We start from the raw sequence: 18954 nt of genomic DNA, 5'->3' as shown, positions 1-18954 counted from the left end.
AATGATTAAGAAGTGAATACCAACAAATATAATTTTTTACAAATATATTGTTTTACATCTGTGTTTATTGATGTACTTTGATAGATTGTAAAAAAAAAAAAATGCATCAGCGTCTATAACCAATTGTATAAAGAAAATTATTCTCTACTTGCTACTATTTAACTCGAACAAAGTGGTGTAAGTGTTTAGCAAATTCTACTTTTCCTTGACTAAATACCTAAATAGTTCCTCTACTGCCACTATCTCTACTTATAACGTAATTACACAAGACATCAGAAAACAACACTCCTTTCTCTGCTTTTTTTGCTGTCCACTCTCTGTCGTTGTCATGATCCTAACCATCATTTAACAGTATATTCGAGGACAGCTTTAGCAGCTTTCTGAATGGCTTCCGATGCACTTTCTGATTGTTCAGCTGCAGCATATCCTAACCGACCTCCCTCTACTAACCCTTTCTGTGCAGCCAGTGATACTGTTGCATCTTTGTGCTCCTGCAGATTCAAAAAAGTTGATGTGACCATCTTTGCCACACCAAGAAAGGCTCCAACCAATACGCCTGTTGCTGTACCTGCAAATATAATCAGCAGCTTGTTCATCACACCCTTTTTAGCTTCGATTGCAATGTGTTCAACCGACATGTTTGCTGATGACTTTCTAATAAGCTCTTCCTCTTTCTGTAGTTCACTTTCTATCGTCTGCAACATCTCATTGGTGTAGCAGCTTCCATTGTTTGCCTCACTTATTTTGTCTATTGTCCTGAGTATCTCGGCTACTTGGAACCGATTGCTCCTGTAGTCATCTTCTTTGTTGTTTTTCCAGTATTTATTATCAACAACATGGCATCTGCCTCCACACTTCTCCACCAGATTGCTGAGCTCTTTGTTCTGACTGATGAATTCCTCGATTCTCGTTCCCTCTGGGAGCTGGTCGCCATGAGTGAAGACAACGGCAGCGTATTTCATAGCATCTTCAGAGAAATCTTGACATATTTTTTTGATTACATCTTGCTCCTGCTGTGTAAATTTCTCCACTTTGAGGACAATGAGAAAAGCATGAGGTCCGGGAGCGCACTCTGTCATGCACCTCACTATCTCATCCCTGAGTAATTGCTCAGACATGCCTGTGTCAAAAATACTACAAGTGTCAATAAAACTAATGTTATTTCCATTTACAGACTTAATTACTAAACGGGGCAGACTTATTTCAGAAACGGGTGAATGGCATACGTTGAAGACATTCTCTCCCAGTATGGTGTTGGCCAGGCTGCTTTTCCCAGCCCCAGTTTTTCCGAGTAGAACAATCCTCTTTGAAGTCAGTGCTAGAAGACAAGAAACACTTGTGTAAATGAAGGGATGTAGAAGTCAATTTCAAAATGTCTTGTTGGTTTGCTGCTGAATTTGCTGGTTATGTTTTAGTTTATGTTTTTGCTTAAGTAAATGTATTTTCTATGAAATTTCCTGCTAAATGGATATTTAGAGGATGTGTGCTCATGATATTCACCCCTTATACCTGGCTTACTGATCTGAAATAAGTGATGAGATAATGGGAAATGTATTAATTTTGTATGTGTAAATCAAATTACTACTAATAGTAATACTAATGCTTCTACTGCTGCCACTAATAATAATAATAAAAAAAACAATACTAATAGTAATGCATTTTATTTCAGGCACTTTTCAAATCACCTTGCATCATGTAAAATAAGATAATGGGAAATTTGTGTGACAGACAGATAATGATCAGAGTTTGTTAGTTTAAAGAGATGTGTTTTAAGATGGGATTTGAAGTTAGAGACCAAGATCAATATTGAATATTACTGGTGAGGAGTGGAGGCAACTGCAACTGTAAGACATACTGAAGCAGGAGTAGTAAAGTGGATAAAAGAAGAAACGAGGGTGCAATAAGAACAAACTAATGAACATAGGTCATGCGTGTGTAAGTTAGATGTAGTACACAGTGTTACAAAATTGTTACAATAGCAACAGGCTTCAACAACTGAGAATCTCAGATGTATGACATCACATCCAGTAACATTCATGTACAGACAGCTTACATCAGTTCGAGGATTGAACTGGAAATGCCTGACTGACAAAACTTTATGTCTGTATTTTGCGACTGATGGTGTTAACAGTTGATTTGCAGAGTGTCTGTGTCTGTGTCACATATGGTCAAAGTGCATGCAGCTGAATTTTTGTAGGTCCATCACTAAACAGTAATGAGTTATTGCCATAGTAACAAGCAGTAATAAGTTATGGTGAAAACTGTGTTTGCTGTGTTCCTGAAATGATAACAATTTAATCTGAGTGTAATAACAAGACATTTTTTTTCTAAAGCTTTTTAATGTAAACACAGAGATCAGGGTCACAAGTCACCCTTTGTTTTCTCCGTTCTTCAGCCATATTAGCTTCAAACTCCACTTTACGGGTTGTGAAACTGCTGTTACAGAAGCCACACTATGTTGAAAAGACCCCAAGATCAAAAACTGAAGAGATGGAAGAAATTTTGTTGCCTCTTCTATTTTGAGTACTTTAAGGTCAGGGGTTCCAGGTCATGTCTCAGTCCATTAAACAAACTTGACGGTTTGGTAAATTTTCTATCACAGCTTTGTCAGATTAGCTACTCCAAATCACCAGTTTGCTGATTCTGAAGATGAATTATACCCGCTGTTTATGGCTGCCACAATGTCAGATTCAGGCTTAAGTGTGACCAAAAAAATTCGCAACAATTTTATTACCATCAGATTATATATAATTAAAATAAAGTGTAGAAACGAGGAGAGAACCTGTAACCATAACTGCACAATTAGCACAATTATAAGCATAATGTGTGTTACCATAAAGATAGAGAAATGCTACATGCCATAAGTTACTGGGTATTTGTCATGCACCCTTGTGCATCATGGAGACTGAACAGAGAATGAGAAAGTACACATATGTGGTTTCTACATCACATCACACCGACTGTTCACAGCAGACCAAAACGACCTTCAGACCACTTCAGTAATATGGTGATCCTGATGGCAAGGCTTCCCCTCTCTAATACTTGGAGCAATGAATTGATTCATTCAGTTTTTTCCAATTAATCAGAAGCTAATAATTGTGTTTGTCAAAACAAAACATTTCCTTTAAACACATATGTGTTCCCTTTAATTGTAACTGATATAAAGTAAGCTTGACTGACCGTCCATGTTGTTAAAAAGAAATCACAGTCGTCCTCACGATGTCCTTGCCGTGTGTTTTTCCACCTGCTCTCTTGCTGCACTTTTGCTTTGCTTTCATTTGTCACTGGTTGAACTTGTTAACTGACATTGTAACTACACAAAACAATGAGCAACACCTCATGCTGCAGGCTGCAGTACACCCAGAAGATATGTTTTGCTGTAAATCCATGCAAACCCACAACATGTCACTGTATAACTGTTGACAATTTATGTATCAGAACTGGTCATCGCATTAAACTGTGATGACGAGTACTGATATATGAAATGTGGACCGTTTTGTTTCTTGTGTAGGTGGTAATAGGGCTGAAAATCAAAAGCTGCATATAACATCAAAACTATTTATTTAGAAAAGGTGGTTAATGGAAAAAAAATAGTCTCATGGAGATACTTCAATAACTGTGATTGCACACTGAACTGTGACATAGTGTCAGTAAATCCTCTCAGTGCCTTGACAAATAGAACAATTCAGAGGTTGAATAAGGGAGTGGTGAAATGTTTCTGTTCCTCATTCTAGTTAAACAAGTTTCAAACAAAGAAGGTATTTTTAATGAAGTTCAGTTTGAAATATGCGAGAGTGATGCATTCATTCCCTCTTGACAGTTTACTGTAATGTCTGTGAAGGTTTACTGTAATGCTTCGCCATTAATACATAACTGCCATTATTAATAACTAAGTCAATTTTTTACACCCACTCCAAGTCTTACAATCAGAAACAACAAAAAAAAACCGACACCAACAACAAGAAATAAACAATCGAAGTGATAAGCATTTTCAGTTTTCAGTGTTCAGAATTAAGCTTAATTTTTATGTAGTTATTATCTGATTATTAATAAAACTTGAAAGATACTAATTTCTGGTTTATAAGTAAAAGTCCAAAGAGAGTTGTTTTTTCTTTTTTTTATTTTGCTTTGAAATACACACAAAGGCATATACTGCTTACCTAGTTTCATTGTGCTTATCATTAGTCTGTATATATATGAAAGACTCTTCCTCAGAAAGTGAAAGAAAATATCACTGAATTAACCACAGAACAATGTGTTGAATCTTTTAGCTAATCATTCATCAGTCCTTGTAATTATGCTACAAACGACTTTAATGCAGTACTACATTGCAAGCCATGTGTTACCAAACAAGTCTTGATAAGGCAAGGCAAGGCAAGTTTATTTATATAGCACAATTCAACAACAAGGTGATTCAAAGTGCTTTACAGAGACATTAAAAACAAAAACAAATAAAAATCATGATTTAAAATTGATTAAAAAAAACAGTAGATAAAATCAGTAGTTAAAATATAAGTTTTGAAATTTAAGCTTAAAAGTGTGGATTTGTTGTTTTATTCAAATACAGTTTCATTCAAATGCTGATAATCACAAATATTGCTTGTATTAATAAGATTAATTAGGGTTGAAACACCTGTATCAATAAACACTTTTCTTCATAGGGAAATAGCATTGAAATTAATTCAATTATTAGCATTTTGATTAATAAAATGACTCATACTTTTGAGTAATGTCTTCCATACTGAGACAAATAGAAATCTGACAAAAATACAGTGTGGTTTACGATGTGTCTCTGCAGTGAGTCGTTTTCTTTTGTTCTTGTACTGCCACTTGCCTCATGTTTTGATTCTTCAACCTGTTGTTAGAATTTAGTAATCTTCAATACAAAAATACCTATATTTACCTTATATATATTACATATCTCACAACTACCTCATAATCAGCATCACACACTTGTTTTATACTTTATTTCACATAGTTAATTATAGTACAGTAGTTTTAGAAGTAGATTGCCACACGCAGACGCCATTACACGTCTTGCTAGTGTTTGCCTCACAAGTTATATCTTTGTGAGTCTGATTCTCTTAGAGAAAAACAAAATTGTAAATCTCTGGGCTAGAGGAGCTCTTTCCTTTCCTCCTCCTTTTCTCTTCCTTTCTTTCTCCCTGTCTCTCTATGCAGGACTGACTGGAAAAAGGAGGTGGTTGCCATGGTGATGGGTGAGGTGGCATCTACTAGAGTTCGATGTCTTGAGACCACTTTTACGTGGTCTTGGTCTTGTCTTGGTCTCGACGGACTTTTGTCTTGGTCTTGTCTCGGTCTTGTCTTGGTCTCGCTGTCTCGGTCTTGCTTTCTCAAATCGACATAGTGTTCGGGAGATTTCGAGCGGATCATCAGCGGAGCAGGGGGGTGGCTTACTGGGCTACTGAAATACAGCCAATTTATCTCTTTACTCTTAAAGTTAACAAATACGTTTTTTATATTTATCAATCTAAAAACATAAACATTACTCTGATTTTTTTTTTTTTTTTGCCTCTTCCATTTGGTTCTTTAGCCGTCAGAATTGTTGTCTGAAGACCAACAAGGATACCCAATGGATTTATTTTGCCAAATGGATCATCATGGCATGCCGTATTGGTCCATTTGATGGACCTTTGTTTTTATTATTTATTTTATTTTATTTTCAGTTGTTACAGACGGCACAGACATGAGTGAGGGATAGGAAAGGGAGAAAGAAAGAGGAAGGAAAAGAAAAACAGAAGGGGAGAGGGAGAGTGAGAAAGGGGGAAAAAAATATCTCCTGGATCACCTGTTGAGAGAAAAAGAATAGAAAACAAGCAAAAAAAAACAAAGCAACATACTAAACACAATACCATCGCATTAATCTAGCTAAGTGTAAACAGCAGTAAATACTAAATATTGAATGTTGTGCAGCACGCAGGACAGACAGCGTACAATGTGCTTTGAAGTAGCAGCCAAGAAAGGTGTGATTTAAGTCTACGAACAGTGAACACCCGTGTGCACACTTGTATGGATTGGCGCGCTTGTATTCAAATGGTTTCCCCATGTAATGGTCTGCTAGAGGATGTAGGGAGCCATAGCCCTGTCCCCCAGGGCATGAAGCAGGCATGGAGGAGATCCAGGCCCCAGACATCCAGAGGCCCCAGAGTGCAAGAGCCCAAGGAGGACCACCGGAGGGGCATCCGTGCCACCCTCATGGGAAGGGCTGAGGATCCCCAGACGAGGGGTCACCCAGTAGCCACCGGGCAGAAGCTAGAGGGGGCTGCACCGGCATGCCCGCCGGCTCCGCCGGCAGCCAGCTGTGCCAGAGTGAACCGAGCCGCAGGCCCAGAGGCCGGAGGCCCGAGGGCCCCCCGCGCCCCGGAAGAGGCCTGACTGAGCAACAAGCGCCAGGCCCCGCCAAGTAGCCACCGGGAATGAGCTGGTACATACCTCAGCGCCCAGCCCCGGACACCAAGAACCACCAATGCACCAACCCCTGAGGGCATCAGTCACCGGCAGGGAGTGTGGTGAGGGGAGATAGGCCTCCACACTTTGGAGGGCCTGGGAGTTCCCAGAGAGGTGGCGTCTAAGACCCGACCTGACATATAGACACGGACAAACAGGCACACACAGACACAGGCATGCATTCCCACCCTCATGCACACATATACAAACACTCAGCACTCACCCAACGTAGGGACAGACATAAATGGACATGTACACACAATCACACTCCCCAAACATACTCTATCGGGTCCAGGTACCCTCGCCCCCAGAGGGGGAAACGGCACCCAGACCCAAGAGATACCCTTCCCTCCGGGGTAGAGGCAAGCAGACCGTCCCAGGCTCCGCAGCAGCAGGGAGGCCAATCGGACAGCCAACATCTCCTCCCAGTCCCCCCGCCCCGATGGCTAGTAGAGAACGGGGGTGTGTTAAGACCCCATACCTCCCTCCTCCCGCTCATGTGTAGTGTTGCTGCGTTTTGCTCTAAAGTGCATTTAAAACACGGGAGAGCATGGTGCTGCTGCCAGAGAGCAGCAGGTGTTAGCACGGCCCCTCCCGAGAACCCTCAATGTCTACATGGATTTAAAATTGAGAGGTGGGCACAGGCGCCAGAGGTAGGTTTGAATACACAGACCGTCTACTGGACGCCGTTAATGTGCCCACCCTCAATGTCTCTCCTTCACCCTGGTGACACACCCGCACCCCAAGGCCCTACCTGTGTGGGTGGGTGTGGTGGAGCGGGAAGAGGGAGGTAGCCGGGGATGGGGAGGAAAAGAAGGGAGGGGAGGATGCCCCTCCCTAGGGCCAGCTCCTCCGCTGACCCCAGTAGGCACCCCCGTCCTCTGGTACCCACCAAGGCAAGGGAGCCCAGGCCCATCCAGACCGGGCCCTACGGCAGCAGCATCGCCAAGCCCCACAGGACCCGGGGCAGCCCACCCTACCCCACCGCAGAGGAAACTGTACCCACCCCAACATTCAATCATCTCCCAGACTACACAAGACAACAGACACCCAGGTTAAGTTTATTCTCCACCTCTCCTATGTCTCTCCCCCACCTGCAGAGTGGACTCCTGCAAGGATGGAACAACCTCCCTGCCAGTTGAAGAGCCCCCCAGTTAGGCCGATGCACAAGAGGCCCCCTGCGCCAGGGCTGAGCCCCCGTGCACCCACCCGCCCACAACCTCGCGACACACCGACGAGGACCGAAGCCCCCAATGCCCAGCCAGAGCCCCAGCACGGAGGTGAAGCACCCCCGAACCCCAAACCCCCACGCCTGCCCCGGATCCACTCAGGGGCAGCCAGGCCACCAGGCCAGTAACCTACGTCCGCCAGCACAGACCATCCTCCAACCCCGCTGCACGCAGCCACGAGGAGAACAACCTCTAAGAGCGACCAGAGCCACTAACCAGGTTATGAACACAACCCCCGGGTTAAGCCCTCCAGTGATAACGTCTCTAGGGGTCCTCCAGGTGCCCTAAGCCCGTCCCAACCTCCACATCAACCACAATAGCTAAGGCGGGACCAAACCACGACCCCCTACCCCCGCTAGGTGATGGAGCCGATCAAAGGAGCCCAGAGGGATTGATCTAATGTGGTGGCAGAGGCTATATCGAGACTAATGTGATCTATTAGATGGTTTCTATATTGGCCAGAATTAAGATTATTTTTATTTTTCCAGTTCATGAGGACTGTTTTCTTGGCGATGCATAGGGCAGTAAAAACCATGTGGACTGTATTAGTTTCTGTAGTGACATCATCCAAATTTCCCAACAAGCATACTAAAGGGGAGGTTGGAATTTTACATTTCAGACACTTTGATAAGTCTTCACATATCTCGTGCCAAAACTTCTGCACTGGTGGACAGAACCAAAGAGCGTGGATGTAATTGTCAATTAATTACTCTGATTTGATGTTACAATTAAAAACTGTATCTGTTTTTATCTGAAGAGTATGTAAATTAAGGACGTAGATTTGGTTTTGGCATTGGTGGGGACGGATGATTCAACCACTGAACCCTGCCCTGTTTCCTTTTTTTCCCCCCATTTTGTCTTTGCTTCTTGATAAAAAAAGGAGAAATATACCCGCCTACATATGTTATTCTACATCCTTTTGAACCATTTAAAATTACAATTCATAGTTTTATATGTGAATAATATAATGTTAAATTACTATTAAACAAATGACTGACTAAGTATTTTAGGCTTTAGTTTACTTCAGCCATATTTCATATAAATCAGGTATCATACAAAAATAAAAATGGCTTCAAATACAGTCATGACAATAAAAGAATATGACCTTAAGGACTTAGCAACATTATTTCACTTATAGTACACCAACATCTCTGATACATTAGCACTAAGGGAACACTGAATGACCTGGTGGTTTTTGTCCATAAAACTACTCATCTAAGATTACCACAGAGTAAAAGATCTCTCAGCAACATTATGCAACATTTTAGGCACTATTGCCCCGATCAACTCAGTGAGCTGAGATTTTCTATTCTAAACATGAACTACTGTTACAGCAACAGACATGGACTACTGGTGACCCACACAACAACTCAATGTCCACTATGTGAAGGAGCCAAACACATGCCTTCTCCTCTCATTACCTGAGATAAACTCCTGGCATATTTGTTTTACATCTATACTGTCCAGTCTCTCCTGGTGGACATGGCAACACGTTATTCATGGTTACATACAATTTTAGACTGATGTGGGCCAAAACCTAGCACATACTTGCCAACCTTGAGACCTCAGAATTAGGGAGACATTCAAAAGGGCTGTTGTATGTATGTATACATATACATACAAAACATTTGAATTTTACAGTGTTTACTTGATAAAATAAGTTAATGTCACCGTTATTATTGTCTGGCCGGAAACAGGCCGGGGGTGTCCAAATTGGACGGTCTAGCCTTCAGAATTACGTCACCTCTGCCGTCTGTTCCTTGCTGTCTAAAATATAACCGGACGCTGGCGTAGATTCTCGACCATCTCCCACTTCTGTTTAATCAGTTTTCTGTTTGACGTTTATTCAGCTGTGTGAAAACCCCGGAGGAACCCTCCCGAGGGATTAATAAAGTTTTATTTAATCTAATCTAATCTAATCTAATAACTTTAATCTCAGCCAAACCGATTTACTCACGAACAAATAAAACACTGAAAAACGCCAAACAACATATTTAAGTTATTTGACGTTTACACAGCTACATTCTCACCTGAAAATATGTTAAAAGTTTATTTTGCGACCCAGAAAGAGTAATAAGAGTAATATTAAAACTAAGTAGCTGTAGTAGTAGCCATTGTTGGAAACTGGAATATGGGATATGGTTTTACAATTTTGTTGTCTGGGTGGAAAATCAGGCTCCGGGAGATTTTCGGGAGGGGCACTGAAATTCGGGATTCTCCCGGAATAATTGGGAGGGTTGCCATGTATGGCCTAGCATAGCCTGTAATGTTATTATGACAGACACATTTTATGAGTGAACTTGACTTTAAGTGACTTACAGGTTTCTTTGAAAAATATTTTTTTATATCCAGGTTCTTCCTTTTTGCTGCCGTCCTCCCCTCCTCCCTGCAGGTCGCGCAGCGCAGGCTTGCCGCTGCTAAAACTAAACAGAGCTCCCTGACAGGCACAGCCAATCACATTGGCCATATTTGTCACATGAGGTAGGACTCCAGTAGAGAATGTAATTTAACTCTTTCTGCACCACTTGGTGAATGAGACGTTGACAGATCATTTTTTTTCTTTCTATCGGGTTTGTTTTTCTTTACTCGAATAGATCAAATTATTGGTGGGGACAATTCAATAATCGCTGGATATTGGTGGGGACATGTCCCTTCCGTCCATGCCAAATCTACGCCGTTGATGTAAATATCTGGTTTCAACTGTATATTTGATGATGTTGGTGTTTGGCTTGTTGTCAGCACAAAGAGGGAGGGAGAGGAGACTGAGGAGATGGAACAAGAGCCAGGTGAGACACACATGTTAGTCAAATGGTTGTTTGCCAAAACTCATCAGAACATGTATCAAGTACCTAGTGTAACTTTTTAGATACCATTTGTTATTTTTCAAATTCTATATTTATTAAGTTATGCAGGCTTGTTTGCACAACAAGACTAAATAATTATATAAACGTTCAGTGTACTAAATAGTGTACTTTGGTAGAATTAAAAAATAAGTGTAGTGCAGGTCTATGATGATTTTTAGCACTACTATCATCTAGTTTTGATTCTGGTTCTGTCTTGGTTAAGTCCTAAGTACTCCTGACTTTGAACTGTTGTAGTCCTGTTTTAATTCCAGATCAGTTCTGGGTCTGGTTGAATTGGGGTTTAGTCCCTGTGTCTTGATACAGCCCTGACTTTGTTGTGCCTTGCTGCTTAATTAAAAAAAAAAACTAGTTTAAGGTGTCCTGCATATGTGATATTTATTTTTTCCCTATGTGAAGTCATTGTTTTTTGAACAAAACTCAAAACAGAGCCTATTAATCTTTCAGTCATTTCTACCCTCACTTAATTTCCTTTCGCTGCTCAGCTCTCACACAGTGGCTCAGCTATGCTCCAATCCCTCCATATTGTGGCCAATCACATGCGAGGATAGAGGATAATATCATTATGTGAAAAACAGAGAGGGTGAGAGATGCGACAGTCAAGTGGAGCATCCGTCTATCCTCTCAGTAAGTGAGTGAGACAGTAGACAGCGGTGAGGAGGGCTGTGCAAAAGCAAAAACACATAAATATACCTGACACCCGTAAACGAAGCAGCATCTGGCTGCAGTTTAAAGACTTTTTTGTCTCGGTCTTGGTCTTGGTCTCGGTCTCGTCTCGACTTGGTCTCGGTCTTGGTCTCGATACCCTCTGGTCTTGGTCTTGTCTTGGTCTTAGTTTGGGCGGTCTTGACTACAAGGCTAGCATCTACACATAAGAAGTGGCCAGAGAATGGCAGGAGAAACATGAGCCGAAGTACTGGATCTCAGTGAAATAAGGAGAACTTCCCTCCAACTTTTGCCCAATCACCTTAGTGTCTTGTTTCTTACATATAATAAAAAGCATTTACTGCCTGGGTGTGGTGCTCTTTGTCCATCTTGATCTAAGAGGTAGCAAAAAGACACGGCAGCCATTTTTTAACTTGAACCTTTGATTGCTTGAATAAAGAAAAGAGAAAGTTATTTCTTGAGTGTGGATCATCTTCTCTCATAAAAGAACCTGACAATGTCTAACTTGTTTCGTTGTTTTGAATAAGTGAAACTTTGATAGGAGTCTGGCAACATGAGCAACACTTAAAAGTATTAACACTGACGTTATAATAAAGTTTATTTAAGATCAAATCTTTTTTTAAAAGAATAGAACAACTTAAAGTGGTCTGTCCACTCATCCCAGCAGTTTCCATTACTGTTCTGATTTGAAATTTGCTGTGGTAGTTTTAATTGAACTTGCTAAACTTCATTAGCAGGTTCAGCTGAAGTGAAGTCAGTGGAACCTAAATTAAGTAAAAATGAAAGTTACTGTTTAAGTTGGCACTGCCTCTTAAACATGTTTGGCTGAACCTGCTGAGGAGGTTCAACAAGTTTAGCTGAATTATTTAATCAAAATGAAAGTAACTGAAAGTAAAAGTTATTTACTGCTCATCATTAACATGAGGTCATCCAGCCAAAAGATGAATATTTTCAAGAAAAATTGAAGACACTTGGTTACATGTGAAAAAATTAAGTGTTTTATAATTGAACATTATTTGTAACAAAGAAAACATCACAAAACAAAAGGAAAAGTTATTTGAAAGTTATAGATCTATTAAAATTATATTCAGAGATTTTATTTTTTACCTGGAGTAATTGACACAGTCATGAGTAAAGTTTGAAATATCAACTACAACATAAAGGCTTTTAATAGCATATGGACAGGGAAAAACTCACATGCTTACATATATTAAGCATATGTTACTTCATTTATGTGTTAACACTAAGGGCAGCACGGTGGCACGGTGGTTAGCACTGTTGCCGCACAGCAAGAAGGTCCTGAGTTCAATTCCAACATCAGGCCGGGGTCTTTCTGTGTGGAGTTTGCATGTTCTCCCCGTGTTTGCGTGGGTTCCCTCCGGGCACTCCGGCTTCCTCCCACCGTCCAAAGACATGCAGCTTGTGGGGATAGGTTAATTGATTAATCTAAATTGTCACTAGGTGTGAATGTGCGAATGAATGTGAGTGCGACTGGTTGTCTGTCCCTGTGTGTTGGCCCTGCGACAGACTGGCGACCTGTCCAGGGTGTACCCCGCCTCTCGCCCTATGACAGCTGGGATAGGCTCCAGCACCCCCCGCGACCCTGAAAAGGATAAGCGGAAGCGAATGGATGGATGGAACACTAAGTCTTCAACAAAACTCTTAAGTAAGAAACTTTATGCCGTGCAAATACAGAAATCGAATCATGATGAACAAAAAGATTCCAAAACTTCCTACTCTATAAATTTAATAATGACTCTGATGGCAGCTTGTAAAGGTGAATGTGAGTAGTTTTGCCCAGTTATCTAGCAATATACGCTGAACCTGTACATCTGTGGATTTTAAAGGTATTTTATTGAGAGCTTAACAGAGGATGGAAAAAATCTGAGATTTAATTTCTAACCCTTTTATACATTCAAAAAATGTGGTTTAGTGCTATAGTTTGTATGTAAGCTCTATCACCTGTTTCAAACCTTGATGCTACTCAGCTGCTGGCTCTGCAGACCCAGTTAGAACTGTGACAGATGTGTCAGATGCTGTTGCTGCATCTGACATCATTCCTTTTGCTGCAGCGACTCCTGCTGCTGTTCCTAATGCTACTCCTACTGCTAAACCTAGACTTCTTTCTTCTTTCATAAATTTTATCGCTCCACCAAGGAATGCACCCAGTAGAGCCCCTGTTGTAACTCCTGCAGCTTTTGACAACAGATTTTTAAACACAGATTGTTTTGCCTTTGTTGCAGTTTCCTCTTCTGTAATGTTTGGAGATGACTGTTTGATGCGACCTTCCTCTTGTTGAATATCTCTTTTCACTTGTTGCAGCATCTCATTGGTGAAGTAGCCTCCTTTGTTTGCCTCAATAATCTTGTCAATGGTTTTGAGTAATTCTGCCACCTGATACTGGTTGTTCCTGTATTCATCTCCCTGGTTGTTCTTCCAGTATTTGTTATCAATGACGTGGCAGCAGCCGCCACACTTCTTGATCAGATCGCCCAGAGCTTCACTTTCATTCACAAACTCTTCGATCTTCATTCCCTCAGGAAGCTGGTCACCATGAGTAAAGATTATTATAGTAAATCTAAGTGCTTCCTCTGAAAAACATTGATTAATTTTGTCTATTACACCCTTTTCATGCTCTGTGTATTTCTCCACTTTGAGCACAATGAGAAACACATGAGGACCAGGAGCACATTCTGTGATACACCTCAATATTTCAGACTTCATGTCCTCCTCAGGTCTGTCTGTGTCAATAAATCCAGGAGTGTCAATAAAGAGTACCATTCTTCCACTGACTGACATGAACTTTGCCTGACATTCCTTTGTTCCAGATTTGGCAGTATGATTTACTTCAAACACAGGCTCCCCACACAGGGTGTTGGCAATACTGCTCTTTCCAGCTCCAGTTTTTCCCAGGACCACAATCCTTCTTGCTAACTCTATAAAACAGTAATGATTCAGTGTCAGTTATTTATCTATTGCTCTGTCTAAAAAGGTGCAAGAAATAGTATAGAAGCAGTAAAATATCACTTAAACCTTAATGACACTACAATTAAAAAATGAATGTCCAGTCTGCTTTTTTTAAGTGTAAGTAAAATTGCATATTCTTTATAAATCAGTCAGCACTGGCTTACAAGTAAATATGGAAAAGTAGAAAGAGTTTAATTCCACAGACCATTGTGCAGTTTAGACCTGGTTGTTCAGCTAGATACTGATTTAAGATAAGATAAGATAACCTTTATTAAATTTGTTTGTCACAGCAGAAAGTGGACAGTGCAAAGTTATATAGCAAAAATTAGAGAACACTGGAATACAATAAGAATAAGATACTGTACACAACTGTACAGAATAGAATAAAATTAAATAAAATACTATATGCAATAGAATATAATAAAATAATATATACAAAAGGATAAATAGCATTTAGAGGCAATAGAAACAACAAACTTATCCTGTTTATTAAGCTGCTGTAAAAAATATTTTTTTAATCACTATTTTTACATACTATACTATTTACTTAATATTTTTTACTTTAAAACATTTATTTAGGTATTCAGTGCAGTAAATAATCTTGACAATGAAAACAAACATTTTTATTTTTGGTTGGAGTTCAGTGTCCTGTGCTGACTATTAATACAGAATAAATGATAATAACTTACCATCCATCTTTTTGAAAGAAAACAAAACCAGGGCAGAGACACACGATTACTCACAACCCAAAGACTTTGTAACTTTCGTTTTGTTCTTCACCTGTTTGACTTGTATCTTGGCAGTGCTTATTGCATTGTGGGGATTATTAAGACTGTCCAATTACATGTGAGACAGCAACAGAACACTTCTAAATATAAATGACCATGACATTTTTATTGTTTTAGTACATTTCATTAAATCAAAACAAAGTGTGCTTACCACAGAAAATGAAGACACATTAAAAAAAATAAAATAAAAAATTGTCAGGTCTGAGGTAATGAACCGACCCAAATGCAGAACTCTTCCAAATAAAGACAGTGAGTTTATTTCCAGTGAGAAATAATGAAAAATAATGTAACAATCCCAGCACTGATGCTCCCGTGGTGATCTTCCAAAATCCTGCACAGTCCTTGTGTCCGTGGCATGAACTCCCAATCTGTACAGGGCTCAAAACCAATCCCCCCAAAACACAAAAGGGACACAATACAACATTCAAGTTCAGATGGATGACTGCGACTGAAACATTTCAGGCAACTGGTGACGGTGTGGCATGGCCATGACTGAACAGGACGTGGACAAGCAGGACGGCCAGAATGTAGCTAGGCGCGACATGGATTATAATATTTTTTTAATTTATAATTATAATTTCATTCAGAAAAATTACAATTTACGTTGGCAGTAATGACACCATGTTACGTCAATCAGAGGTCACTAAAATTAATATTAAATTTGCCAAAAAAATCCTGTAACCAGGTCTTCCAGGTCATGTCTGATTTCATAAAGCAAATATGATGGCTTGGTCATTTTATTGATCACATCTTTGTCAGATTAGCAACTCCAAAACACCACATTGCTGATTTTACAGATGATTTGTACCTGCTGTTTAGAGCTGTCAAAATCTCACATTCAGACTTGCATGTGACCGAAACAATTCAATACAGTTTTATTACTATCAGATTAAAGAATATATACATTTATTAAATTCATATGTAATTAAAATAAAGTGTAGAAAGGAGGAGAGAACCTCTAACCATAACTACACAAAAACTGTACAAAAGTACAATTGTAGTCATAATGTGTGTTACCATCAAGAGAAAGAGAGGCTGCATGCCATGAGTTACATGGATCTTTGTCATTCGCCCTTGTGCGTCATGGAGACTGCACAGAGAAAGAGAAACTACACATACGCGGTTTCTATATCACATCACACTGACAGTTCACAGCAGACCAAAATGAGCCTCAGAGGACTTCAGAAATATCCCGGTGATCCTGATGGCAAGGCATTCAGTTTTTCATTCAGTTTTTTCAATTAATCAGAAGTTAATTAATCATTAAACTCTACTGAGAGCCAATGTGTAGAATATAAAACAGTAGTTCTGTGAGCTTGCTTGCCAGAACATGTTAATAGTCTGGCCAGCATTTTGTACTGCTTGGAGGCATAAAAGAGATTTGTCCAAGCTGGCAAACAGGGCATTACAATAATCTAAACGTGATGACACCAATGCATGAATACGTTTTTGCAGTTCAGCTGAGGATATTTTGGAATTTAGAAATGTTCCTTAAATAAATTTAACAGGAATGAGATGAAGATTTTACATGTGCGTCGAAGCCCAGAGAAGGATAAAATATTACACCAAGATTTCAAATGGTGGACTTATCAGTTGAACAAAAAGGAGGGCATGAATGATTTTAGGATGTAATTAAGAAGGAGCTGTAATCATGGTCTCATTCTTGTTGGTTTTTAAAACAAGCTCATTGCTACAAAGCTAAGCAGTAATCTGAGTTAAGCAGTGGACGAGGGTAATAAGATGAAAAAAACAGTTGTAAGTACAGTTAGAGCAATTCATCATGTTAACCCTTGCCCAAGATTTTGTTTATTTTATAAATGGTAATAAGGCTGAAAACCAAAAAGCCACATATAATATCAAAACTTAAAAAAAAAAGAGTTTTAAGCAGATGCTTTTATAACAATGCCCCAGTGTTGAACAGCGCAGTAAAGCTTCTGTGCTTTTAAAAATAGAACAATTCAGTGTTTGAATAAGGGAGTGGTAAAATGTTTCAGTTTCCAATGCAAGTTAAACAAGTTTCAAACAAAGAAGATATTTTTAATTAAGTTCAGTTTGAAAAATGGAAGAGTGATGCATTCATTCCCTCTTGACAGGTTACTGGCACGTGTAGATGTAATTCCATTAATGCATAACTGCAGTTATTAAACGATGAATCAGTGTGTAGAGCTGTTCGCACTAAAGTAAAAAGCACCATCACTTCATGCGGATACCCTCTCGGTGCCAGCTGCGGTCGCAAGGCTGGAGCCGAACAACAACACCCTGATAACGACTGTCTTTAGTCTGTTCGTTCCCATTCGATGCAAGGCTACCTGGGTTGGCTGGAAGACTGTTTACTTAGCCTAGCAGGGCGAAGGACACTGTCTCAGCTGAACTCTGGACACGCACACAAATACATATACACTGATATGCACACACTCATCCCCCCTCCCTTTCAAACACCTTCGATGCTTGTTCCCTCCTGGGAACACGGCGGGTCTGAATCCACGCTGGAATGGTAGCGCTGGGCAGGATGGCTGCTGTGTTTGCTTCGGATTACTCCTCACCCCCCACCCGACCCTGTGGCTTGTCACGTGTTCCATAATGTCGTGCTGTGGACATTTATGTGCTTTTTTGTGCAGAGGAGTTTTTTTGTTTCCTGTTCTCATGCTGTTCTCCCAGGAGCCCAGCATGAGTAGAGGTCTCTTTTTTTCCTCTTGTACTTTCCCATTGTAGTGTATATTTCAGTGTTTTTTTTTTTTCTGTAACGCTACCGATCTCCGACCTGTATCGCCATGTGATGTCTGTGTTGTGTGTGTAAGGTCGGGGGGGTCCTATTTCACTGCAGGGCAACCTGCACGTGGCAAATAAAGCCTTGATTGATTGATTAAATTCCAATGTCTGGTAATAACTGTAGCATAATTAATATGCATATATAAATACATAGAATTTGAAAAAATTCAATCAAAATCAGCCACATATGGTCTGAATATGAGCCAGAAGCTACATTTTAGTGAAATTGTTAATAGGGACATGCTGTCTCATGCATAACGAACACAAGCACAAGTTAAACACAAAGATACAAATGTTGTTTATCCATTTCACACCATTTCTGTTAAAATATGGCTATTTTGGTTGTGGACTGGTTGTGGACTTTGGGAGGTCCAGAGCATGTCCACTGCCAGTTCCGATAGAGGGGGAGGAGGTAGAGGTGGTCAACAAGTACAAGTACCTCGGGCTGTGGGTGGACAACAAACTGGACTGGTCATGCAACACAGAGCACCTGTACAAAAAAGCCCAAAGCCGACTGTACTTCCTCAGAAGGCTGAGGTCTTTTAACATCTGCAGGAAGCTCCTGAGGATGTTTTACCAGTCGGTGGTTGCTGGAGTACTGTTCTATGCTGTGGTGTGCTGGGGGAGCAGCACAGCAAAGAAGGACTCATCCAGGCTGGAAAAACTGATCAGGAAGGCTGGCTCTGTGGTCGGCATGAAGCTGGACACTCTGGTGTCAGTGGCAGAGAAAAGGACACTAAAGAAACTGCTGGACATTATGGACGATGCTGGGCATCCTCTGCACACGGCCATAAACAACCAGAAGAGTCTGTTCAGTGACAGGTTGCTTCTCCCAAAGACAAGAACCAACAGACTTAAAAACTCCTTTGTCCCACACGCCATCAAACTGTTTAACTTCTCTCTGGAGGGGAGAGGGAGGGGAAACAGGAGGACAAAGGAGGGGGGAACAACTAAGCTGTAGTGCCTCTCCACTTCACTGTGCAATACCTTTTGTGCAATACTTTTTGTTAATAATCAGCAGTGCAATAGACTCCATACTTGAAATGTGCAATTTACTTGTATTTTTATTTTTATTTTTATTCCTATTTATTCTATTTATCCCCTTTGTATATTTTATCTATATATGTCTTTGTATTTATATATGTGTGTATATATATATATATATATATATATATATATATATATATATATATATATATATATATA

At 40.2% G+C, this 18954-nt stretch overlaps 2 protein-coding genes and 1 long non-coding RNA gene across 3 annotated transcripts in view; all 3 read right to left on the bottom strand.

Moving 5' to 3' along the window:
- LOC146522334 (uncharacterized) overlaps positions 1-18954 on the bottom strand; it is a 59212-nt gene that overhangs the window by 16434 nt on the left and 23824 nt on the right. The window lies entirely within an intron of this gene.
- On the bottom strand, positions 46-3958 carry LOC146522339 (GTPase IMAP family member 7-like). Its single transcript, XM_085154851.1, has 2 exons — positions 3181-3958; positions 46-1318 (listed from the first exon to the last, which is right to left on the bottom strand). Exons 1-2 carry the CDS (start codon positions 3185-3187, stop codon positions 342-344), a joined length of 984 nt encoding a protein of 327 aa, XP_085010977.1. The 5' UTR covers positions 3188-3958; the 3' UTR covers positions 46-341.
- LOC146522338 (GTPase IMAP family member 7-like) lies at positions 12752-15065 on the bottom strand. Its single transcript, XM_085154852.1, has 2 exons — positions 14881-15065; positions 12752-14160 (listed from the first exon to the last, which is right to left on the bottom strand). Exons 1-2 carry the CDS (start codon positions 14885-14887, stop codon positions 13205-13207), a joined length of 963 nt encoding a protein of 320 aa, XP_085010978.1. The 5' UTR covers positions 14888-15065; the 3' UTR covers positions 12752-13204.

Source organism: Neolamprologus multifasciatus, chromosome 3 (genome assembly GCF_963576455.1).
Source record: "Neolamprologus multifasciatus chromosome 3, fNeoMul1.2, whole genome shotgun sequence".
Classification (NCBI taxonomy): domain Eukaryota; kingdom Metazoa; phylum Chordata; class Actinopteri; order Cichliformes; family Cichlidae; genus Neolamprologus; species Neolamprologus multifasciatus.
The sequence above is the reverse complement of the archived record's forward strand: the minus strand, read 5'-3'. Positions and strand labels throughout refer to the sequence as shown.